Source organism: Rutidosis leptorrhynchoides, chromosome 6 (genome assembly GCF_046630445.1).
Source record: "Rutidosis leptorrhynchoides isolate AG116_Rl617_1_P2 chromosome 6, CSIRO_AGI_Rlap_v1, whole genome shotgun sequence".
Taxonomy (NCBI): Eukaryota; Viridiplantae; Streptophyta; class Magnoliopsida; order Asterales; family Asteraceae; genus Rutidosis; species Rutidosis leptorrhynchoides.
In genome coordinates this window covers 155,359,278-155,387,144 of record NC_092338.1, presented here as the reverse complement: position 1 = coordinate 155,387,144, position 27,867 = coordinate 155,359,278, and the positions used below count along the sequence as shown (strand labels likewise).

The 27,867-nt window shown below is 33.5% G+C and overlaps 1 protein-coding gene across 1 annotated transcript in view; it reads left to right on the top strand.

The window, feature by feature from the left end:
* The first annotated feature begins 3,543 nt into the window (after nucleotides 1–3,543).
* LOC139854189 (uncharacterized) overlaps nucleotides 3,544–27,867 on the top strand; it is a 32,392-nt gene continuing 8,068 nt past the window's right edge. Inside the window, exon 1 of the mRNA XM_071843509.1 lies at nucleotides 3,544–3,934. Within this exon, the coding sequence (XP_071699610.1) occupies nucleotides 3,544–3,934 (391 nt within the window). The remainder of the gene's footprint in view (nucleotides 3,935–27,867) is intronic.

Sequence of the window (27,867 nt, the reverse complement as noted above, 5' to 3'; positions counted from 1 at the left end):
GTGAAGACAAAAGACAGATTCGACGAATTGAAGACGCAAACGACCAAAAAGCTCAAAAGTACAAAAGACAATCAAAGAGGTTCCAATTATTGATAAGAAACGTCTCGAAATTACAAGAGTACAAGATTCAAAACGCAAAGTACAAAATATAAAATTGTACGCAAGGACGTTCGAAAATCCGGAACCGGGACCAGAGTCAACTCTCAACGCTCGACGCAACGGACTAAAAATTACAAGTTAACTATGTATATAAATATAATATAATATATAATTAATTATATTAATTATATATATATTATATATATATTATAAACCGTCGGTAAACAAAGAGCCAAACTCCTCTGAGCTGTAAAAGCAAACTCCGCGACTCGCGGAGTTTGAAGGCCAAAAAGGCCGCGAGTCGCGGAGCCCCCAGTTTTGAAACTCCCTATAAAGCAAACCGAATTCTGATCATTTTCATCATCTTTTTTCTCCTCATTCATACGATATATTTATATTTATAATTTAATTTTAATTTTAATTATAATTCTAATAATAAGGGTATGTTAGCGAATATTGTAAGGGTGTAAGTCGAAATTCTGTCCGTGTAACGCTACGCTATTTTTAATCATTGTAAGTTATGTTCAACCTTTTTACATTAATGTCTCGTAGCTAAGTTATTATTATGCTTATTTAAAACGAAGTAATCATGATGTTGGGCTAATTACTAAAATTGGGTAATTGGGCTTTGTACCATAATTGGAGTTTGGACAAAAGAACGACACTTGTGGAAATTAGACTATGGGCTATTAATGGGCTTTATATTTGTTTAACTAAATGATAGTTTGTTAATGTTAATATAAAGATTTACAATTGGGCGTCCCTATAAATTACCATATACACTCAATCGGACACGATGGGCGGGGTATTTAGATGTACGAATAATCGTTCATTTAACCGGACACGGGAATGGATTAATAGCCACTAGAATAATTAAAACAGGGGTGAAATTATGTACAAGGACATTTGGTATAATTGATAACAAAATATTAAAACCTTGGGTTACACTCAGTCGACATCCTGGTGTAATTATTAAACAAAGTATTAAAATCTTGTTACAGTTTAAATCCCCAATTAGTTGGAATATTTAACTTCGGGTATAAGGATAATTTGACGAGGACACTCGCACTTTATATTTATGACTGATGGACTGTTATGGACAAAAACCAGACGGACATATTAAATAATCCAGGACAAAGGACAATTAACCCATGAGCATAAAACTAAAATCAACACGTCAAACATCATGATTACGGAAGTTTAAATAAGCATAATTCTTTTATTTCATATTTAATTTCCTTTATTTTATATTTAATTGCACTTCTAAATATCGCATTTTTATTATTATTGTATTTAATTGCACTTTTAATTATCGTACTTTTTAATTATCGCAAGTTTATTTTATCGCACTTTTATTATTCGCAATTTCATTATCGTTATTTACTTTATGCTTTAATTTAAGTCTTGTATTCATTTTTAATATTTTACATTTGGTTTTAACTGCGACTAAAGTTTTAAAATCGACAAACCGGTCATTAAACGGTAAAAACCCCCCTTTATAATAATAATATTACTTATATATATATATATTTGTATTTTTATAAAAGTAAACTAATATAGCGTTAAGCTTTGTTTAAAGATTTTCCCCGTGGAACGAACCGGACTTACTAAAAACTACACTACTGTACGATTAGGTACACTGCCTATAAGTGTTGTAGCAAGGTTTAAGTATATCCATTCTATAAATAAATAAATATCTTGTGTAAAATTGTATCGTATTTAATAGTATTTCCTGCAAAAATTTAATAGTATTTTATACCACTCCGCTACCGCATCAAGGGGCAATTACACAGTCGGTGAACCCTCATGTATGATAGTGAGGACGTTGACGAAGAAATAGAAATAGAGGCAAGACCAGCAAGAAGTCTCCCTCTTGCCAGCCAGCCCCAGATCTTACAACTGGCGATCCCTCCGAACATCACTCTTCAGCCGGTGCCTTCGCAACCGGCTCATTCAATGATCACCACCAGTGTCCCGTTGGGCAACTCTGGAGAACCAGTTACGCAGCAATATACCTTCGGGAGTCTGTTTCCTGTTGTTCCGCAAAACATGCCTAACACCAGCACGGTCCTACCAGCCACAGGAGTTATTCCCATGATGACTCATCAAAACGATTCGTTGCCTATGGGGTCACAAATATGGAACGGAGGTAATCCATGGGTTAGTTTACACTACCAAAATGTGTATGTCGGTGGTGCCCCCGTTGCAAACAACCTCCTCCACGAAGCTAATGGAAACATTGGCGGATGATTGGACCAATTCTGGAAGAGTCAGAAAACTCCTTTTATATCTTCGATACAAAATCACCCGCTACCTTTCGGGATGACGATACCTTCCCACCTGGGATATTACGAGGGAAAAGATGACCCTGATGATTTTATAAATATCTTCGAAGGTGCGGCTCGAATGTCGAGGTGGGACACAGCCGTAGCTTGCCAAGCGTTCTCGTACGTGCTCAAAAGCGATGCAAGAATCAGGTTAAATTCTTTGGCAAAGGATTCTGTCTCGAGTTTCGAGGACCTTAAACGACTCTTCAGGTCGAAGTTCAGCCAGCAAAATAAACACAAGAAGAATCATGTTGCTGCCCACAGTATCAAGCAGGAGGAAAGTGAAGCTTCGAGAGCTTTCCTCATCCGGTATATGGATGAAACCCAACAGATCCCCGGACTCCCCGAGTCACAAAGAATCTCAGGACTCTTATACGGCTGTAGGACCCGAGCGTTGGTGGAACACATTAGCCGAGATCTCCCCGACACTTACGAAGCTTTGCTAGACAAAGCGTACGTTTGGTTAGATACTAAAGACACCGCCAATAGCTTCGTATACGAAGAATCCTAGGGTTTTAAGCGGAAATAAAAGGCAGGTCACCGCGAAGAAAAGTCCGGAAGAAGAAACGAGCGGAACATGTTCTCCCCTTACAGAAAGGAAAACATCCCCGGGATCCTCGGAACGTTGATAAAGTAACCTAAAGAAATCTTGGCTACCGAAAGGGCTGCCCAAGCCTTTAAAGCTCCACCAAAGCTGAATAGCAAAGGAAGGATGAGAGATACAAGAAAATTTAGTGACTTTCATAACGACTTCGGGCACGAAACAGACTACTGCATACAGTTGAGGCAGGCCATAGAGGAAGCAGTCAGATCTGGAAAATTAACGCATCTAGTAAAGGGCATACGAAACCCGAAGGTACCGAAGCAAGAGCCTAAACCCAAATAAAAGAAACCAAATGCAGACAACGCCATACTGACTGTCGCAGAATGCTTCGCCGTCGAGAAACTAAGGACCTACAAGAGGGGGAGAAAAAGAGGAGTGATAGACTGGTAAGAGATCTCCTTCCCAGCACTCGATACCATTACTCCCTCTGATAAACCTGTTACAATCAACGAATGAATCTCCGAGAGAGAAGTACATCGAGTTTACTTGGATGGCGGCAGTGCATGCGACATCATGTATGAGCATTACTTCGATCAGCTTAGCCCTGCCATTAAAGCCCGCCTAAGTCCACCAAGAATACCTCTAGTCAGATTCTCCGGGGAAAGATGCTGGCCTATCGGAGAGATAGACCTCGATTTCACCATTAGAGAACCACCGTTGTCCAGAACCGAAACACTAGACTTTGTAGTAGTCTGGTCTACCTCACAGCATAACATTCTGCTAGGGAGAGTAGCCATGATGAAGATGGGAATAATTGCATCTACTTTACACCAATTAGTAAAGTTCCATACGCCCGAAGGTATTGGTACCCTAGTTTCAACCTATGATCGAGAAAAGGTAATCATGGCTATCAGGGAAACAAGGGAAAGACCAGGGGAATGTATCCTTGAAACTAGAGAAGAAGGTGATGTTAAAGCTAAGGGGTATAAAATACTATTAAATTTTACAAGGAAATACTATTAAATATGATACAATTTTACACAAGATATTTATTTATTTATAGAATGGATATACTTAAACCTTGCTACAACACTTATAGGCAGTGTACTTAATCGTACAATAGTGTTGTTTTTAGTAAGTCCGGTTCGTTCCACAGGGAATCTTTTAACAAAGCTTAACGCTATATTAGTTTTATTTTATAAAAATACAAATATATATATAAGTAATATTATTATTATAAAGGGGGGTTTTTACCGTTTAATGACCGGTTTGTCGATTTTAAAACTTTAGTTGCAGTTAAAACAAAATGTAAAAATATTAAATAAATAAAAGACTTAATTTAAAGCGTAAAGTAAATAACGATAATGAAATTGCGATAAATAAAAGTGCAATAAAATAAACTTGCAATAATTAAAAAGTACGATAATTAAAAGTGCAATTAAATATAATAACAATAAATAAAAGTGCGATAATTAGAAGTGCAATTAAATATAAAATAAAGGAAATTAAATATGAAATAAAAGAATTATGCTTATTTAAACTTCCGTAATCATGATGTTTGACGTGTTGATTTTAGTTTTATGCATATGGGTTAATTGTCCTTTGTCCTGAATTATTTAATATGTCCGTCTAGTTTTTGTCCATAACAGTCCATCAGTCATAAATATAAAGTGTGAGTGTCCTCGTCAAATTATCCTTATACCCGAAGTTAAATATTCCAACTAATTGGGGACTTAAACTGTAACAAGGTTTTAATACTTTGTTTAATAATTACACCAGGATGTCGACTGCGTGTAACCCAAGGTTTTAATACTTTGTTATCAATTATGCCAAGTGTCCTTGTACATAATTTCACCCTTGTTTTAATAATTCTAGTGGCTATTAATCCATTCCCGTGTCCGATTAAATAAACGATTATTCGTACATATAAATACCCCTCCCATCGTGTCCGATCGAGTGTATATGGTTATTTATAGGGACGTCCAATTGTAAATCTTTATATTAAAATTAAAAAATTATCATTTAGTTAAACAAATATAAAGCCCATTAATAGCTCATAGTCTAATTTCCACAAGTGTCGTTCTTTTGTCCAAACCCCAATTATGATACAAAGCTCCATTACCCAATTTTAGTAATTAGCCCAACATCATGATTACTTCGTTTTAAATAAGCATAATAATAACTTAGCTACGAGACATTAAATTAAAAAGGTTGAACATAACTTACAATGATTAAAAATAGCGTAGCGTTACACGGACATAATTTCGACTTACACCCTTACAACATTCGCTAACATACCCTTATTATTAGAATTATAATTAAAATTAAAATTAAAATTAAAATATATATATATATATATATATATATATATATATATATATATATATATATATATATATATATATATATATATATATATATATATATATTACGTTTACATATAGAGAAAGAGAGATTTTGTGGATATTTTTACGATCAGAATTCGCTGGCTTTTATAGGAATTTTCGTCCAGGTGAGCTCCGCGAGTCGCGGTTCTTTTAGTCTTCGAACTCCGCAAGTCGCGGAGTTCGTTTTTACAGCTCACTCAGCCTTGGCTCTTTGTTTGCCGACGGATTTAAATATAAATATAATATATAAATAATTTTTAAGAATTATTTAAATATTATATTATATTTATGTGCATAGTTGACTTGTAATTTTTAGTCCGTTGCGTCGAGCGTTGAGAGTTGACTCTGGTCCCGGTTCCGGATTTTCGAACGTCCTTGCGTACAATTTAATATCTCGTACTTTGCGTTTTGAATCTTGTACTCTTGTAATTTTGAGACGTTTCTTATCAATAATTGGAACCTCTTTGATTGTATTTTGTACTTTTGAGCTTTTTGGTCGTTTGCGTCTTCAATTCGTCGAATCTGTCTTTTGTCTTCACCTTTTATTATTTAAATGAAAATCACTTGTAAATAGAACAATTGCAACTAAAAGCTTGTCTTTCTTGATGAATAATGCTATGAAATATATGTTCATTTTTTGCATTATCAAATATTCCCACACTTGGGCGTTGCTTGTCCTCAAGCAATATAGTCTTGAAATACTAGAATCACTTCTTTATTCTTCACACTTTGTACATCCATGCATAACCGTATGTGTTATAGAATGCTTTGGCTGGGTTATACGTAGGATACGGTGGTTGGATCTCTATAGACCAGGGAGGAAATACGGGCGATGGAGTAGGAATATAGTTTCTACCTACATGTTGGCAATGAGCTATGATTTGGTTTTGATGAGCTTGCCAATCTTCAAATGCTCAATGTCTAGCATTTTCATACTCTTGTGAAGCTATAAACCTTTGCATTTCTGTCATTTCATTTCCCCCTCCCACATTACCTGGCTGTTGGTTTCTCTCAACCTGTGAATATCTACCATGGTATTGTACTGCGGCGTTATTTCACCTCTTCAAAACCTTCGCACCATGGTATACATTTAAACCTATTGTATCGCGGGGTTCTGGTTCTTCGACTAATAATCCCCCCCGACTTATATCCACATTGAGATACTCAGCAATTAATGTAATAAATATACCATCTCCTATTATACTGTGTGGTCTCATCCCCCTAACCATAGCTAATAAATAATAACCCACACAATACGGTATACTTACAGCGCTTTGTGGGTCTCGAATACACATGTGATAAAACAAATCCTGTTCATTTACCTTTTCCTTATTCTTACCTCGTTGTGTAATTAAATTGGCTAAAAACCTATGAATTACTCTTAATTCAGCTCTATCTATATCCAAATAAGAGTAATTTCCCCCTTTAAATCGGTGATGGCTAGTCATTTGACTCCATACACCATGCGTATCAAAATTTTCATCAATTTTCCTACCGTTCAATATCAACCCTCTATAATCGGCAGATGCTAACTCCTCAGGCGTATATATACGTAAGGCCTGAGCCATGTCTAGTAGAGACATGTGGCGCATCGAACCTCCTAACAAAAATCTAATAAAAGATCGATCAGTTAAACTAGCTACCCGATCATTTATTTCTATACTACACAACAATTCTTCACACCATACTTTATATACAGGTCTACACATGTTGAATAATCGTACCCAATCGTTAAAAGTAGAATTACCATACCTCTGTGTAAGTAATTCTCTAATTGGCCCGGCCAATTCTACAGCTTCTAACAGTTCCCATTCTATTACCCTAGGTACTTCAACAGATTTAGAATGAAGAGTATGCAAGCCCCTTGAGTATTTTGGATAATCTATCCAAAGTCTGTCAAATCTCAGGTTCGGGTGCTAATCTTCCAAGTGCATATTTGAAAATGTCATAACTGGATGAGGTATATCTTGTTTATAATAGCTATCAACATCCTGTTGTTCCGCATTCTCAGGAGGAGCATTGCGAGCTTGGGATGAAGATTCACCCCTTTCAGTCTGCAAAACACATCAAACACAATTTTTGTGCATCCAAATATGCATTAGTGTCAGCAAAATCATCAATCAAAATAATTACAATGACATGTCCAATTTATATCAAACTTATGATCATTTTCATATTTTTATCAAATCTACACTTTTTCAAATAAGCATATACGAAAATGATCACCAAGTTCATAAGCATTCAACTCAAATAACATGTCAAAATAATCATTACTAGCAATTAAACAAGTTTCAAATTGCATTATCTCTCAAAAATCAAGTTCATGAATTTTAGACTTGAAAAAGTCCACTTTACTTCTCAAAATCATGTTTAGGCTCAAAGTTTGGATCATTTAACTACCTAAACATGTTACACTACTTAATTTAGCAATAATTCATGACAAAAATCGACCATAACCTGTTTATATCAAAAAGCCCCAAATTTGCTCAAGAACACAAACCCTAGATTACTCAAAATTTGAAGTTTAAGGCTTCTAATCATGTTAAATAGCATCAATCTAGGTTATACAAGCATAATACACAAGCAATTTAAGCATAATTACACTAAAAAGCATTAAAATCGAATTGGGGAAAAATTGCTCAAGAACACTAATTTTCGAATTAAATGGTGTTTAGGTGTAGAAATTTACCGTTTTTCTTGAGTAATTCCTTGATAGCATCCTTCTTAACATGATTTTAGTAAAAGATTTGATGATTTTCGGTGAAAAAATTCGATTTTGGGAGTAATTTTTCGGTATTTTTTGCAGTTTATGTGGGTGTTGTGTGTGGACTGAGCTGATTCCAGCGTTTTTATTTTTTTCTGTAATTTCTGAACTCCGCGAGTCGCGGTGATTTTGCCCATCAAACTCCGCGAGTCGCGGTGCTTTTTTTTTAAATCTTAACTTATAAAACAAATATAAAATAAATTTAAAATTTTGTTTTCCTTTGTTTTAGGACGAGGTCGTTTCGGATCGATGTCCTAGTCCGTCCTTCGACAAAATTTTAAAATTTGTCTTTTTGTAGCGATTGTTTTAAAAGCTAAGATTTTTGGGTTTTTTTAATGTTTTTGGCATACTTTAATTCAATAAGTTTAAAAATAATGATAATAAAAGTTCTCGTCCCTCCCTCGGGTAAAGCAATTTCGGTTCAAAGACCTAGTCTTCAACTTACGACGAATTTTAAAAATCATATTTTTAACTTAGCGAAATAAAGTAAATTTTTGTTTTTAAATTCACAACAAACTTAAATTTAAAATGCATAAAATTAAAAATTCACACCAAACTTAATTAAAAATTCATATTATAAATTCACACCAAACTTATATTTAATTTTGTTGTTATACATACAAACTTATATTAAAAATATTAAAATTTTTCAAATATTGACAAACTTAAATATATTGATCTTACAAAGTTCACAATATTAATTTAAGATTTATATATTAATTTTAAAAACATGGTAAAAATAAAATTAAAAATCTTTTTGGCTTTTATCCCACTTTAATCAATCAAATATTATCAAAAATATGCGCCCCTCTTTTCGGTAAAGTAATTTCGGTTCCATGACTTAATTTAACTCATGAAGAATTTTTAAAATATTTTGGGTTGATTGATTAAAGATATTTATACCTTAAGAATAAACGTTAAATTTCGCAGTGATGTAATAAATTTTTGTATGATATCAGTAATTTCGGTCGCCAAACCTAATTTTATTCAATACCAATTTAATACTTTATAGCGAACAAATTAGCGTTTATTATCAAAAGGTTAAAAATAAAAATAAAAACTGTACAGACTTGACTGTGAGATAGTATTCTTAGTGATATGATCTATCCCATTCATAAGATAGTCGGTTTAATTGATTTTCCATGGCTACATAGGCGTAACCTCGAGCATTCAGTGTTTTTTCTTCTAAACATATGAACGGTCCATCTCTACATAAAGTAACAAATTCGGTGTTTGAATAGGTTTGATTATTTGAACATTTACCTCCATGTGACCATTTTCCGCATTTGTGACATCTTTCTAGGTGTCGTGCTCTTCTTTTCGCTTCGGATTTTGATTTTCCTTTACCAAATTGTAACTTATTATCTTCGCATCTGGATTCTTTTCTTACTCCGTCCAATCTTTCTCTGATTACTGATACTAGTTCACTCGGAAGTGTGTCATTATTACGTTTAGTGATCAAAGTGTGTAGCATTAGACCATGGTTTAGTTCACAGGCAGTCTTCATTTCATAAAAACCTAAAAAAAAAAAATTCAGAATGGGGGGAGAAGACTAGTTCTTTAGGGTCTGCTAGGGAAAGACCATTCGGGTTCCATTTTCGAGAACTACACGAAAACAGACAATCTAACTCTAACAGAAATACATATTATCCTTTAAAGACTTGATTCTCCCCACACTTAGTTAGCTGTGGTATCGAAATTGTGATTAACTTCGTTGTCGACTTCCATCGGACTATCTATGTAGTGTTTAACTCTGTGACCATTAACTTTAAATTCAATCCCATTTGAATTTATTAATTCTATCATTCCGTATGGGAAAACTCTTTTGACTATGAATGGTCCAGACCATCTTGATTTCAATTTTCCAGGAAATAGCTTGAATCGTGAATTGAAAAGAAGAACTCTGTCTCCTTCTTTAAATTCTTTTGAACTTCTGATTCTTTTATCATACCATTTCTTCATTCTTTCCTTATAGATTAACGAATTTTCGTATGCTTTATGTCTTAATTCTTCTAATTCGTTTAGTTGACTTAACCGTAGACGTCCAGCTTCATGTAAATCAAGATTACATGTCTTCAAAGCCCAAAATGCTTTGTGTTCAATTTCTACTGGAAGATGACAAGCTTTTCCATAAACGAGTCTAAAAGGTGTGGTTTCAATTGGAGTTTGTAGGCTGTTCTAAAAGCCCAGAGTGCATCCTCCAATTTAATGGACCATTCCTTCGGATTTGATCATACAGTTTTTTCTAGAATACGTTTTAAAGCTCGGTTGGTATTTTCAACTTGTCCACTTGTTTGTGGATGATATGCGGTGGAGATTTTATGAGTTACTCCATATCTTTTGAGAACTTTCTCAAGTTGATTATTACATAAATGAGTTCCCCGATCACTTATTAAAGCTTTCGGTGTTCCAAACTGATGTGCAGCGAGGTGTATATAAAATAGTTTATATTTTACTAGGAAAATACTATTAAATACGATACAATTTTACACAAGATATTTATTTATTTATAGAATGGATATACTTAAACCTTGCTACAACACTTATAGGCAGTGTACCTAATCGTACAGTAGTGTAGTTTTTAGTAAGTCCGGTTCGTTCCACAGGGAAATCTTTAAACAAAGTTCAACGCTATATTAGTTTACTTTTATTAAAAATACAAATATATATATAAGTAATATTATTATTATAAAGGGGGGGTTTTTACCGTTTAATGACCGGTTTGTCGATTTTAAGACTTTAGTCGCAGTTAAAACCTAATGTAAAATATTAAATAAATAAAAGACTTAATTTAAAGCGTAAAGTAAATAACGATAATGAAATTGCGAGTAATAAAAATGCGATAAAATAAAGTTGCGATAATTAAAAAGTACGATAATTAAAAGTGCGATTAAATATAAAATAAAGGAAATTAAATATGAAATAAAAGAATTATGCTTATTTAAACTTCCGTAATCATGATGTTTGACGTGTTGATTTTAGTTTTATGCCCATGGGTTAATTGTCCTTTGTCCTGGATTATTTAATATGTCCGTCTGGTTTTTGTCCATAATAGTCCATCAGTCATAAATATAAAGTGCGAGTGTCCTCGTCAAATTATTATTATACCCGAAGTTAAATATTCCAACTAATTGGGGATTCGAATTGTAACAAGGTTTTAATACTTTGTTTAATGAATACACCAGGTTATCGACTGCGTGTAAACCAAGGTTTTACTACTTTGTTAACAATTACACCAATTACCCTTGAATGTAATTTCACCCCTGTTTTAATTATTCTAGTGGCTATTAATCCATTCCCGTGTCCGGTTAAATGAACGATTATTCGTACATATAAATACCCCGCCCATCGTGTCCGATCGAGTGTATATGGTAATTTATAGGGACGCCCAATTGTAAATCTTTATATTAACATTAACAAACTTTCATTTAGTTAAACAAATATAAAGCCCATTAATAGCCCATAGTCTAGTTTCCACAAGTGTCGTTCTTTTGTCCAAACCCCAATTATGGTACAAAGCCCAATTACCCAATTTTAGTAATTAGCCCAACATCATGATTACTTCGTTTTAAATAAGCATAATAATAACTTAGCTACGAGACATTAATATAAAAAGGTTGAACATAACTTACAATGATTAAAAATAGCGTAGCGTTACACGGACAGAATTTCGACTTACACCCTTACAACATTCGCTAACATACCCTTATTATTATAATTAAAATTAAAATTAAAATATAAATTATATATATATATAAGTTTTACGTATGAATGAGGAAGAAAAAAAGATGATGATTTTTGATCAGAATTCGGTTGGCTTTATAGCCAGAGTTGATTTTTGGGGCTCCGCGACTCGCGGCAAAATCCCCTTCAAACTCCGCGAGTCGCGGAGATAGAAATTACAGCTCAGTCCTTGGAGTTTTCTCCGCCGACGGTTTTTAATATATATATATAATATATATATAATTAATATAATTAATTATATATTATATTATATTTATATACATAGTTAACTTGTAATTTTTAGTCCGTTGCGTCGAGCTTTAAGAGTTGACTTTAGTCCCGGTTCCGGATTTTCGAACGTCCTTGCGTACAATTTTATATTTTGTACTTTGCGTTTTGAATCTTGTACTCTTGTAATTTCGAGACGTTTCTTATCAATAATTGGAACCTTTTTGATTGTCTTTTGTACTTTTGAGCTTTTTGGTCGTTTGCGTCTTCAATTCGTCGAATCTGTCTTTTGTCTTCACCTTTTATTATTTAAACGAATATCTCTTGTAAATAGAACAATTGCAACTAAAAGCTTGTCTTTCTTGAGGAATAATGCTATGAAATATATGTTCGTTTTTAGCATTATCAAATATTCCCACACTTGAGCGTTGCTTGTCCTCAAGCAATATTGTCTTGAAATACTAGAATCACTTCTTTATTCTTCACACTTTGTACATCAGTGATTTCTATACGGCGGTATAAACAATGGTAGTAACGATATGGTTTACAGTCCCACATGACTATAAAAATTTAGATCCATTAAGGAAATTGGATCTTTATGAAAACATTTGATCTTTTGAAAATTAAATCTAGTTTTTTACCCTAGCTAAGTTTTCCGGAATAACCCTTTACCGGTGTTTGCAAAATATTTTTGTGGGTTTGGTGGGTTTCAGATTTGAAAATTTTAGCTCAAAACTTGCGGTTTTGTGTCACCCACTTGCTAACCTTGTATTTGGAAAGCAACACGTCTAGTTTACTTGTCCCGTATATTACCTTTCGGTAAACTACCGTCCGGTTGTAAAGGAAAGCGTTGAACAAGCAACTGTTAAGGCAATGTCCCGTGACATGCTTTTGATTATGGTCTATAACGTGTCGGACGTAATTACTATCCTTGGTAGGAGCAATAGTAAAGCTCTCCCTTATAATTTTTTTTGGTCTGGCACAAGGTCCTGTCTTTGACCATGCTATGCAACCACCGTTCTTACGGTTGACACCCGATTTAGTTCAGGTGACCTAATGAATTCCAGGTGAATTCCTAGGATTTTACGTTCAATGGTAATGAACGCATTGAAAATAGGGTTTTCAGAAAACAAATCGGTTTGTAATTTTGATCAAAATATTTTCTCGTTTAAGCTCGAGTTTAGATATCATTGAATTCCATGAGTTTGTAATTCTCAATCTTTAAGGTCAATCTCTAGGATTGAGTAATATCAGTCTTAAAAGCTGATTTTTAATCTTTTAAGGAGATTATCCTTTCTGGGGATCTGATTCATTAGTCTTATCCAGCTAATTTGCATGGTGCCCCCCCATTGTACGAGATAAATCCTTCTCATGGTTAGGATAAATCTGACCACTTGGCGACCCTGTTTAATGCTGAGGTCCGTGGATTTCCTGCTGATTTTAGAGATGACTTTTCTAGATTTTTCGTCAACCTACAGCTGGTCTGGACGACAACTTCATGACCTAAATCAAGAAGCGCGTTTCTTTTTAGGAAGACTTTACTTCCTTTTAATGATGGAATTGATTCATCATGTAGATCCATCTCTTCTTTTCTTTCATCGGGTAAAACAGTTTAGTTTAGTTCAAAGCAAAAGTATTTTCAGTTATTTGTTACAGATATATGTGACATATGTTTAAAATAACTTGGTAAATTTTCCCACACTTGGCTTTTATTTTCCTTTTTATCGTCCTCTATTCCATTTTAAATGAATTTTAACATTTTAGTTTGTTTCTCAATTTATGTCCTTTCCGAGGTAACAATAATTTCGGTGTTAAAACCTAGTTTTATCGTTCATAAATATGTATAAACATGATTTGAATTCATTTAATTGAAAATTTTGAAAAATTTTACTAGAATTGGGTAGTCAGTATATAAGACTAGGTTCTAATACAACTACTGCTTTACTAGTATTTTTAATGGTAACCAAGTGTTTAATATAAAAATTTTAAAATCTGAAAGAATTTAACCCCTTCCCACACTTAAGATCTTGCAATGCCCTCATTTGCAAGAAATTAGTAACAATTTAAATTATTGAGGGTTATTAGTGTGAAAATGATTAAATTTTTACCAAAGTTTCCAAATATATTGGCGTTTGTTTGCTGAATGATAAATGGTGCACATCATTTGTTCATTCCGTCTTGTTGTTATTTCACATATATTTTGCATCTTGTCGTCAAAATTAGTTGCTTTTGCTGAACTTAATGCCAGTCTTTGAAAATGCGTTGTTTTACCCTGTTGTGTACATAAGATAAACTGCAAACATATATACATATTTTTGAAGTTTGGTATATTACCCCACATTCAAAAATTATTAAAATCTAAGAATAAAAGTTAGATAATTATAAAAATGATTACAATATTAACAATAATATTAAACATATCAATAATTACAAATTACAAAATAAAAAAAATAATAAGTAAACTAAGGATGATATTGGTACCAATAGGGGTTCCAGGCATAACCATAAGTGCTATAGAATGATTCGGCAGGGTCATACGTAGGATATGGTGGCTGCATCTCTATCGACCAAGGAGGGAAGACGGGTTTCGGTGTAGGAATATAGTTTCTACCTATATGTTGGCAATGAGCTATGATCTGGTTCTGATGAACTTTCCAATCTTCAAATGCTCTCTGTCTAGCATTTTCGTATTCCTGAGAAGCTATAAACCTATGCATTTCTTGCATCTCATTCCCCCCTCCTACATTACCTTGCTCCTGGTTTCTCTCCACCTGTGGATGTCTACCATGGTATCGTACAGCGGCGTTATTTCGCCTCTTCAAAACTTTCGTACCATGGTATACATTTAAACCTATAGTATCGCGGGGTTCCGGCTCTTCTAGTAATAATCCCCCCGACTTATATCCACACCGAGATATTCACCAATCAAAGTAATAAAAATACCACCTCCTATTATGCTATGTGGTCGCATCCCCCGAACCATAGCTGATAAATAATAACCCACACAATATGGTATACTTACATCGCTTTGTGGGTCTCGAATACACATATGGTAAAACAAATCTTGTTCATTTACCTTTTCTTTGTTTTTACCCCTTTGTGTAATCGAATTAGCTAAAAACCTATGTATCACTCTTAATTCGGCTCTATCTATATCCAAATAAGAGTAATTTCCCCCTTTGAAACGGTGATGGCTTGTCATTTGACTCCACACACCGTGTGTATCAAAATTCTCATCTATCTTTCTACCGTTTAGTATCAATCCTCTACAATCGGCAGACGCTAACTCCTCAGGCGTATATATACGTAATGCCTGAGCCATGTCCAGTAAAGACATGTGTCGCATCGAACCGCCTAACAAAAATCTAATAAAAGAACGATCGGTTAAACTAGCTACCCGATCATTCAACTCTATACTACATAACAATTCTTCACACCATACTTTATATACAGGTCTGCGTATGGTGAATAAACATATCCAGTCATTAAAAGAAGAATTACCATACCTCTGTACAAGTAATTCCCTAATTGGCTCGGCCAATTCTACAGCTTCTAAGGGTCCCCATTCTATGACCCTTGGTACCTCAACAACCTTGGAATGAAGAGTATGTAAACCCCGTTGATATTTTGGATAATCTATCCAAAGTCTGTCAAATCTCAGGTTCGGGTGCAACTCTTCCAAGTGCATATCTGAAAAGGTCATGACTGGATGAGGTACATCCTGCTTGTAGTAGTTATCTACCTCCTGTTGTTCCAAATTCTCACCAGGAGCATTGCGGGCTTGGGATGAAGATTCACCCCTTTCATTCTGCAAAACACATCAAACACAATTTTTGTGCATCCAAATATGCATTAGTGTCAGCAAAATCATCAATCAAAATAATTACAATGACATTATCAATTTATATCAAACTTAAGCTCATTTTCACATTTTTATCAAATCTACACTTTTTCAAATAAGCATATACGAAAATTTTCGCCAAGTTCATAAGCATTCAACTCAAATAACATGTCAAAATAATCATTACTAGCAATTAAACTAGTCTCAAATGGCATTATCTTTCAAAAATCAAGTTCATGAATTTTGGACTTGAAAAAGTCCACTTTAATTCTCAAAATCATGTTTAGGCTCAAAGTTTGGATCATTTAACTACCTATACATGTTACACTACTCAATTTAGCAACAATTCATGACAAAAATCGGCCATAACCTGTTTATATCAAAAAGCCCCAAATTTGCTCAAGAACACAAACCCTAGATTACTCAAAATTTGAAGTTTAAGGCTTCTAATCATGTTAAACAGCATCAATCTAGGTTATACAAGCATAATACATAAACAATTTAAGCTTAATTACACTAAAAAGCATCAAAATCAAATTGGGGAAAAAATAGCTCAAGAACACCAAATTTCGAATTAAATGGTGTTTAGGTGTAGAAATTTACCGTTTTTATTGAGTAATTCTTATATAGCATCCTTCTCAACATGATTTTAGCAAAAAATTTGGTGATTAACGGTTAAAAATTGGGATTTTGGGGGGTTTTTTTTCGTGTTTTTGCGGAGTGTTTCGAGCTGTATTTTTATTGTTTTGGGGTTGGGACTGATCTGTTCTGCAGTTATATTTTTTTTCCGGTTTTTAGTCCCTCCGCGACTCGCGGAGGTTTTGTACTTCAAACTCCGCGAGTCGCGGAGTTGCTCTTTTTTTTTTTTTTTTTTTAGTCATTAACTTATTAAAACAATTTAGTAATTAATTTTAAAATTTTGTTTCCCTTGTTATTTAGGACGAGGTCGTTTCGGATCGATGTCCTAGTCCGTCCTTCGACAAAATTTTAAAATTTGTCTTTTTGTAGCGATTGTTTTAAAAGCTAAGATTTTTGGGTTTTTTCAATGTTTTTGGCATACTTTAAATCAATAAGATTAAAAATAATGATAATAAAAGTTCTCGTCCCTCCCTCGGGTAAAGCAATTTCAGTTCAAAGACCTAGTCTTCAACTTACGACGAATTTTTAAAAATCATATTCTTAACTTAATGAGATAAAGTAAATTTTTGTTTTTAAATTCACACAACTTAGATATGAAATTCAAAATTAATATTAAAAATTCACACCAAACTTAAAATTTGAAATGCATAAAATTAAAAATTTATATTTTAAAAATTAAAAATTCACACCAAACTTAATTTAAAAATTTATAAATTCATATCAAACTTATATTAATTTTTCAAATATTTTAAATATATTGTTTTTACAAAGTTTACAATATTAATTTAAGATTTAAATATTAAGATTAAAAACATGGTAAAAATAAAATTAAAAATCTTTTTGTCTTTTTATCCCACTTTAATCAATCAAATATTATCAAAAATATGCGCCCCTCTTTTCGGTAAAGTAATTTCGGTTTCAAGACCTAATTTAACTCATGACGAATTTTTGAAATATTTTGGGTTGATTGATTAAAGATATTTATACCTTAAGAATAAACGTTAAATTTCGCAGTGATGTAATAAATTTTTGAATGATATCAATAATTTCGGTCGCCAAACCTAATTTTATTCAATACCAATTTAATACTTTTTAGCGAACAAATTAGCGTTTATTATCAAAAGGTTAAAAATAAAAATAAAAATAAAAACTGTACAGACATACCTGTGAAATAGATTTCTTAGTTATATGATCTATTCCATTCATAAGATAGTCGGTTTAATTGATTTTCCATGGCTACATAGGCGTAACCTCGAGCATTCAGTGTCTTTTCTTCTAAACATATGAACGGTCCGTCTCTGCATAAAGTAACAAATTCGGTATTTGAATAGGTTTGATTATTTGAACATTTACCTCCATGTGACCATTTTCCGCATTTGTGACATCGTTCTAGGTGTCGTGCTCTTCTTTTCGCTGCGGATTTTGATTTTCCTTTACCAAATTGTAACTTATTATCTTCGCATCTGGATTCTTTTCTAACTCCGTCCATTCTTTCTCTGATTACTGATACTAATTCACTCGGTAGTATGTCATTATTTCTTTTAGTGATCAAAGCGTGTAGCATTAGACCATGGTTTAGTTCACAGGCAGTCTTCATTTCGTAAAAACCTAAAAAAAATAAAAATTCAGAATGGGGGGAGAAGACTAGTTCTTTAGGGTCTGCTAGGGAAAGACTATACGTGTTCCATTTTCGAGAACTACACGAAAACAGACAATCTAACTCTAACAGAAATACATATTATCCTTTAAAGACTTGATTCTCCCCACACTTAGTTAGCTGTGGTATTGAAATTGTGATTAACTTCGTTGTCGACTTCCATCGGACCATGTATGTAATGTTTAACTCTGTGACCATTAACTTTAAATTCCATCCCATTTGAATTTATTAATTCTATCGTTCCGTATGGGAAAACTCTTTTGACTATGAATGGTCCAGACCATCTTGATTTCAATTTTCCAGGAAATAGCTTGAATCGTGAATTGAAAAGAAGAACTCTGTCTCCTTCTTTAAATTCTTTTGAACTTCTGATTCTTTTATCATGCCATTTCTTCGTTCTTTCTTTATAGATTAACGAATTTTCGTATGCTTCATGTCTTAATTCTTCTAATTCGTTTAGTTGACTTAATCGTAGACGTCCGGCTTCATGTAAATCAAGATTACATGTCTTCAAAGCCCAAAATGCTTTGTGTTCAATTTCTACTGGAAGATGACATGCTTTTCCATAAACAAGTCTAAAAGGTGTGGTTCCAATTGGAGTTTTGTAGGCTGTTCTAAAAGCCCAGAGTGCATCCTCCAATTTAATGGACCATTCCTTCGAATTTGATCCTACGGTTTTCTCTAGAATACGTTTTAAAGCTCGGTTGGTATTTTCAACTTGTCCACTTTTTTGTGGATGATATGCGGTGGAGATTTTATGAGTTACTCCATATCTTTTAAGAACTTTCTCAAGTTGATTATTACAAAAATGAGTTCCCCGATCACTTATTAAAGCTTTCGGTGTTCCAAACCTTGCAAAAAGACGTTTTAAAAAGTTGACTACAACTCGTGCATCGTTAGTTGGGAAAGCTTGCGCTTCCGCCCATTTAGATACATAATCAATGGCTACGAGTATATATAGATTATTATGAGATTTTGGAAATGGACCCATAAAGTCAATACCCCAAATGTCAAATACTTCACATACTTGGATGACATTTTGCGGCATTTCATCACGTTGACTTATTTTTCCGGCCCTTTGACATGCATCACAGGATTTGCAAAGAAGGTGTGCGTCTTTGTAAATTGTAGGCCAATAGAATCCAGCTTCATAAACTTTTCTTGCTGTTAGTTGAGGCCCATAATGCCCTCCTGTTGGTCCTGTGTGACAATGGTTTAAAATTTTACTAGCTTCATCTCCAAATACACATCGGCGTATTATTCCATCGGGACAACTTTTAAACAGATGTGGATCTTCCCAGAAATAGTGTTTTATATCACTGAAGAATTTCTTTCGTCTTTGGTACGATAATCCTTTTTCAAGGAATCCACAAACTAAGTAGTTTGCATAGTCTGCAAACCATGGGATTTCTTTATAATCTATCTTCAATAGATATTCATCAGGAAAGTTGTCTTGTATGGCCGATTCATTTAGAACTTCTAATTCGGGATTTTCAAGACGAGAAAGATGATCAGCGGCGAGATTTTCTGCTCCTCTTTTATCTCGGATTTCAATATCAAACTCTTGTAAGAGTAAGATCCAACGGATTAATCTTGGTTTAGCATCTTGTTTTGAAAATAGGTATCTAAGAGCAGAATGGTCGGTATAGACCACCGTTTTTGCTAGAACGAGATATGATCGAAATTTGTCAAAAGCAAAGACAATAGCAAGGAGTTCTTTTTCAGTAGTTGTATAGTTCGTTTGTGCTCCTTGTAATGTCTTACTAGCATAATATATAGGTTGAAATCGTTTTTCAATCCTTTGTCCTAAAACGGCTCCCATTGCAAAATCACTTGCATCGCACATTAGTTCAAATGGTAGATTCCAATTTGGTGTTATCATGATTGGTGCATTAGTGAGTTTCTCTTTAAGAATATTAAAAGATTTGATACATTCATCTGAAAAGATGAATGGCGCATCCTTTTCTAGGAGTTTATTCATAGGAGTGGCAATTTTAGAAAAATCTTTTATGAAACGTCGGTAAAAACCGGCATGCCCTAGAAAACTCCTAACTCCTCTAACATTGGTGGGATGTGGAAGTTTAGCAATTACATCTACTTTAGCTCTATCCACTTCAATTCCTTCTTTTGAAATTTTATGTCCAAGAACGATGCCTTCTTTAACCATGAAATGGCATTTCTCCCAATTAAGTACTAGATTTGATTTTTCGCATCTAATTAGCATTCGTTCCAGATTAACTAGACATGATTTAAATGTATCACCGAAGACTGAAAAGTCATCCATGAATACTTCCATGCATTCTTCTATCATGTCATGAAAAATCGCCATCATACACCTTTGAAAGGTTGCAGGGGCGTTGCAAAGTCCAAATGGCATGCGTTTGTAAGCAAAAGTACCATAAGGGCACGTGAATGTGGTTTTCTCTTGATCTTCGGGTGCTATTGGAATTTGAAAATATCCGGAAAATCCATCTAGAAAACAATAGTAACTATTTCCGGCTAATCTTTCCAACATTTGATCTATGAAAGGTAAGGGAAAGTGATCTTTTCTGGTGGGGTCATTTAATTTTCTATAATCAATACATACACGCCATCCTGTTACAGTCCTAGTAGGAATAAGCTCATTTTTCTCATTTGTAATGACAGTCATGCCACCCTTCTTAGGCACGCATTGAACTGGGCTTACCCATGGACTATCAGAGATTGGATATATCAAACCTGCATCTAGCAGTTTAATAATCTCTTTCTTAACTACATCTTGCATATTAGGATTTAGTCTTCGTTGGCGTTGCACATACGTTTTATGACCTTCTTCCATAAGGATTTTATGTGTGCAATACGAAGGACTTATTCCTTTAATATCATGAATCTTCCATGCAATGGCTGGTTTATGAGCTTTCAACACAGAAATGAGTTGTGATTTCTCATTTTCAGTAAGAGAAGACGATATTATTACAGGTAATTCAGATTCACCATGTAAATAAGCGTATTCCAAATGGTTTGGAAGTGGCTTTAACTCTAATTTCGGAGGTTCTTCTATCGATGATTTATATCGATATCTATCTTCTTCTTTTAGCATTTGAATTTCTTCTGTTGTTGGTTCATATCCATTAGCTATAAGTGTAGCTAACATTTCAGCTTCATCAATTGGTTCATTACTTTCTCCTAAAGAACATTCTCCTGTTCCTTGTAATTCTGGAAATTCTTCTAATAATTCTGCATGTGCATCTATAGTTTGAATATAATAACATGTATCATCTGCAGATTGTGGCTGTTGCATTGCTCTATCAACTGAAAAGGTAACACTCTCATCCTCTATACTTAGGGTCAGTTTCTTACCGAACACGTCTATCATTGCTTTAGCCGTGTTTAAGAATGGTCTTCCTAATATGAGAGGAACTTGAGAATCTTCTTCCATGTCCAAAACAACAAAATCTACTGGAAATACTAAAGTACCAACTTTAACTAGCATGTTCTCCATTATCCCTCTAGGATATTTTATTGATCTATCGGCTAGTTGTATGCTTATTCTGGTTGGTTTTAATTCTCCAAGGTCTAGTTTAGCGTATAGTGAATACGACATTAGATTTATACTAGCACCTAAGTCTGCCAATGCTTCTATTGAACTAAGACTACCCAGAAAACATGGAATTGTGAAACTTCCTGGATCAGATAGTTTTTCTGGTATCTTATTCAACAGCACTGCTGAACAATTAGCATTCATAGTAACAGCCGAGAGTTCTTCCATTTTCTTTCTATTTGAGATTAGATCGTTCAAGAATTTAGCATATCTTGGCATTCCTGAAATCACATCAATGAAAGGAAGATTTACATTTATCTGTTTAAACATATCCAAGAATTTGGATTGCACGGCTTCAAGTTTCTCTTTCTTCATTTTACTCGGGTAAGGAAGTGGTGGTTGGTATGGTTTAACATAAGGTTTATCCTTAACTGTGTTATCTTCATTAACCTTTTCAACTACCGGTTCTTTTTCCTTATCTTGATCAGGTTGTGGTTCTTGTGGAGTAGGAATGGTTTCATCAGAAGTTACAGGTATTTCAGGTGATTTAAGTGTTGTACCACTTCTTGTGGTAATAGCTTTAGCTGTTTCATTCCGGGGGTTAGCATTTGTATCGCTTGGTAGACTTCCCGGTTTTCTTTCACCTATTAACCTTGCTAGGTTACTTACTTCTTGTTCCAGATTTTGAATAGAAGCTTGTTGATTTCTAAATGCTTGAGCATTTTGTTCATTGGTTTGTTTTTGAGATGTGAAAAACTGTGTTTGAGTTTCAACTAGCTTCGTCATCATATCTTCTAAATTCGGCTTTTTATCATCGGTTTGTTGTGGTGGTTTGTTTTGAAAATTAGGTCTTTGCTGATTGTAAGTATTATTGGATACTTGTTGATTGCTAGGACCTTGTTGGTTGTTGTATGGAATATTTCGGTTATAATTTTGGTTTTGATTGTAAATCGGTCTTGGCGGTTGATAATTATTCTGATAATTATTTCCAGGCTTTTGGTTTATGTATGAAATATTCTCTCTTTGTTCCATTGTTAATTCAATACTGAGACAATCTTTTGTCAAATGTGGTCCTCCACACTGCTCACAACTAATTCGTATTGAGTGAATATCTTTAGTCATCTTTTCCATTCGTCTCTCGAAAGCATCTATCTTTGCGGAAATGGAATCTAAGTCATGGCTAGAGTCGGCTCTAGCTGCTTTAGATGATCTAATGATATCTTTTTCTTGGTGCCACTCATGTGAGTGGGAAGCAGTATTATCAATAATTTTGTAAGCATCAGTTTCGGTTTTCTTCATAATAGAACCACCAGCTGCTATATTTATGTCTTTTCTTGTAGTGATGTCGCATCCTCGGTAGAATATTTGTACTATTTGATAGGTGTCTAAACCATGTTGCGGACATCCTCTTAATAACTTTCCATATCTTGTCCACGCCTCATATAGAGTTTCATTTGGCTTCTGTGTGAACGTAACAATTTCTGCTTGAAGTCTTACGGCTTTAGATGCAGGAAAGAATTGTTTAAGAAATTTGTCAATTAAAACATCCCATGTATCAATCGCCCCTTCAGGTAACGATTCCAACCAATCTTTGGCTTCTCCCTTTAAAGTCCAGGGAAATAACATGAGATATATCTGTTCATCCTCCACTTCTCGTATTTTAAATAGTGTGCAGATCCTATTAAAGGTACGTAGATGTTCATTTGGATCTTCCTTCGGCGCACCACTAAATTGGCATTGATTAGTCACCATGTGTAGAATTTGTCCTTTGATTTCATAATCTGGTGCATTAATGTCTGGATGAGTAATTGCGTGACCTTGGCCAGTGCGTTTAGCTCTCATTCGGTCTTCCATACTTAAAGGTTCCAGATTCTCCATAATTGAATTTGTTGAATCGGTATCACTAGATGATTCTGATTTAATGGTTCGTTCCTCAACAATCTCTGTTTGAATGATTGGTGGTTCCGGAGGAAAGTTTAATGATTCAGGATCTACGAACCGTTCCTGAATATTCTCTGGATTCTCAATTGTGAGGTTGGGTTCAAAAAATGGATTATCGGAAATTTGAACTGAAGTACTTGGTCTACTGGATGACGATTCTAAAGAAAAATCAACGGCGGTTATATTTGTTAAACGATGTCTTGATCGAGTTACAGGTGGTGAACGTACAAAAGGTGATGAACGTCTTGCTCGGAGCATTCACTGAATATCCTATTAGTTTTAAAAAGGAAAGAAAAATTATAATAAGTTATCCAATCAATAGACTTTTCTGATTTTGCCCACGTTTCGAATAGCCAAAAGATGCAGCAGAGGGGCAGGATTCGTTTGGTCTCAATATAATTGAGGACTGTTTGGCTCCAATAACCCGGTCCACGTACAAATCCAACTATTACTACGAACCAGAAAATTTTGATGTCTATTAATTTAACCACTTAAAATAAATTTTCGTAATTTTAAGAAATTTAGATAAGAAGTAGAATAAAAATCTATGTCCTAAAACTAGAATAGCGAGAAATAAGAGAGAAAAAGAGTTCGTCGAAAAAAAAATCGAAAAAGGAAAAATAATGGTTGAAAAATAAAAGGTGACGGAAAATTAAAAGAAACTTATAAAAACTTAAAAATATTTAACTAACCTAACCTTATTACTACAACTAACTTAAAATTATAATCGCAAATTGAAATTATTAATTGGAATGATAATTGGTACATAATAAAAGGTGTCTAAAAATATTAAAGCTTACAGGAAAAACTAAATCCCAAATAGAAATAACTTAAAAAGAAACTAAAACTTAAAAAGGCGTCGCAAATTTCTAAAGCACCTAAATCTTAGTCTAAAGAAAAAACACTTAAGGAATTCTACGGCAAAGCCTAAAAATCTAGGAGTAAAAATCACTATAGCAAAAACTAAGTTTAAAATTAAATATGAGCTAAAAAAATACAAATATTACGCTACAACGATTAAAAAGGGACAAAAAATATACAAAAAGTTGTAAAAAGTACAATTTTTATAAAAATATTATTTTTATATTATTTATTTAATAAAACTACTAATTTTACAATTTAATAAAACTAATTAATACTAAATACATAAATTAAATAAAAAGTAAAAATAAAACTAAAACTAATAATAATAATAATAATAATAATTAGGTTTAAATAATAATAATAATTAAAAATAACCCGTAATTAATGCAGATTTAGGATTTTTGTCCGTGTGTCAGATGGTCTCCGCGAGTTGCGGTATTTTATAAAGAAAACCCCGCGAGTCGCGGGGTTCAGAGTTTCAGCTGACAGATTTATCTTTTTACGCGTTTTTCTTTATTTATTTATTTTTTTTTTATTTTCTGTTTTTTAAATAAATAAAAGATTTTAAAATAAAACTTATATTTTTATATACTAAAATAAAAATAAAGAAACTTATAAAACTTAAATATTTAACAAAATCTTAAAAATACATATATTTTTGTTTTTCTTTTTATATTTTCGAATTTTTAAAACGTATTTTTACAAAAACGACTTTTAATAAAAGTAAACAAAAAATCTTTTTTTTTTTTTTTATATTAGCGTTGCGCTTCCGGCGTTTAAGATAGTTCCCCGGCAGCGGCGCCAAAAAAATACTTGATGTCGTACGAGGTGTATATAAAATAGTTTATATTTTACTAGGAAAATACTATTAAATACGATACAATTTTACACAAGATATTTATTTATTTATAGAATGGATATACTTAAACCTTGCTACAACACTTATAGGCAGTGTACCTAATCGTACAGTAGTGTAGTTTTTAGTAAGTCCGGTTCGTTCCACAGGGAAATCTTTAAACAAAGCTCAACGCTATATTAGTTTACTTTTATTAAAAATACAAATATATATATAAGTAATATTATTATTATAAAGGGGGGTTTTTTACCGTTTAATGACCGGTTTGTCGATTTTAAGACTTTAGTCGCAGTTAAAACCTAATGTAAAATATTAAATAAATAAAAAACTTAATTTAAAGCGTAAAGTAAATAACGATAATGAAATTGCGAGTAATAAAAATGCGATAAAATAAAATTGCGATAATTAAAAAGTACGATAATTAAAAGTGCGATTAAATATAAAATAAAGGAAATTAAATATGAAATAAAAGAATTATGCTTATTTAAACTTCCGTAATCATGATGTTTGACGTGTTGATTTTAGTTTTATGCCCATGGGTTAATTGTCCTTTGTCCTGGATTATTTAATATGTCCGTCTGGTTTTTGTCCATAATAGTCCATCAGTCATAAATATAAAGTGCGAGTGTCCTCGTCAAATTATTATTATACCCGAAGTTAAATATTCCAACTAATTGGGGATTCGAATTGTAACAAGGTTTTAATACTTTGTTTAATGAATACACCAGGTTATCGACTGCGTGTAAACCAAGGTTTTACTACTTTGTTAACAATTACACCAATTACCCTTGAATGTAATTTCACCCCTGTTTTAATTATTCTAGTGGCTATTAATCCATTCCCGTGTCCGGTTAAATGAACGATTATTCGTACATATAAATACCCCGCCCATCGTGTCCGATCGAGTGTATATGGTAATTTATAGGGACGCCCAATTGTAAATCTTTATATTAACATTAACAAACTTTCATTTAGTTAAACAAATATAAAGCCCATTAATAGCCCATAGTCTAGTTTCCACAAGTGTCGTTCTTTTGTCCAAACCCCAATTATGGTACAAAGCCCAATTACCCAATTTTAGTAATTAGCCCAACATCATGATTACTTCGTTTTAAATAAGCATAATAATAACTTAGCTACGAGACATTAATATAAAAAGGTTGAACATAACTTACAATGATTAAAAATAGCGTAGCGTTACACGGACAGAATTTCGACTTACACCCTTACAACATTCGCTAACATACCCTTATTATTATAATTAAAATTAAAATTAAAATATAAATTATATATATATATAAGTTTTACGTATGAATGAGGAAGAAAAAAAGATGATGATTTTTGATCAGAATTCGGTTGGCTTTATAGCTAGAGTTGATTTTTGGGGCTCCGCGACTCGCGGCAAAATCCCCTTCAAACTCCGCGAGTCGCGGAGATAGAAATTACAGCTCAGTCCTTGGAGTTTTCTCTGCCGACGGTTTTTAATATATATATATAATTAATATAATTAATTATATATTATATTATATTTATATACATAGTTAACTTGTAATTTTTAGTCCGTTGCGTCGAGCGTTAAGAGTTGACTTTAGTCCCGGTTCCGGATTTTCGAACGTCCTTGCGTACAATTTTATATTTTGTACTTTGCGTTTTGAATCTTGTACTCTTGTAATTTCGAGACGTTTCTTATCAATAATTGGAACCTTTTTGATTGTCTTTTGTACTTTTGAGCTTTTTGGTCGTTTGCGTCTTCAATTCGTCGAATCTGTCTTTTGTCTTCACCTTTTATTATTTAAACGAATATCTCTTGTAAATAGAACAATTGCAACTAAAAGCTTGTCTTTCTTGAGGAATAATGCTATGAAATATATGTTCGTTTTTAGCATTATCACAAACCTTGCAAAAAGACGTTTTAAAAAGTTGACTACAACTCGTGCATCGTTAGTTGGGAGAGCTTGTGCTTCCGCCCATTTAGATACATAATCAATGGCTACGAGAATATATAGATTATTATGAGATTTTGGAAATGGACCCATAAAGTCAATACCCCAAATGTCAAATACTTCACATACTTGAATGACATTTTGTGGCATTTCATCACGTTGACTTATTTTTCCGGCCCTTTGACAAGCATCACAGGATTTGCAAAGAAGGTGTGCGTCTTTGTAAATTGTAGGCCATTAGAATCCAGCATCATAAATTTTTCTTGCTGTTACTTGAGGCCCATAATGCCCTCCTGTTGGTCCTGTGTGACAATGGTTTAAAATTTTACTAGCTTCATCTCCGAATACACATCGGCGTATTATTCCATCGGGATAACTTTTAAACAGATGTGGATCTTCCCAGAAATAGTGTTTTATATCACTGAAGAATTTCTTTCGTTTTTGGTACGACAATCCTTTTTCAAGGTATCCACATACTAAGTAGTTTGCATAGTCTGCAAACCATGGAATTTCATTATAATCTATCTTCAATAG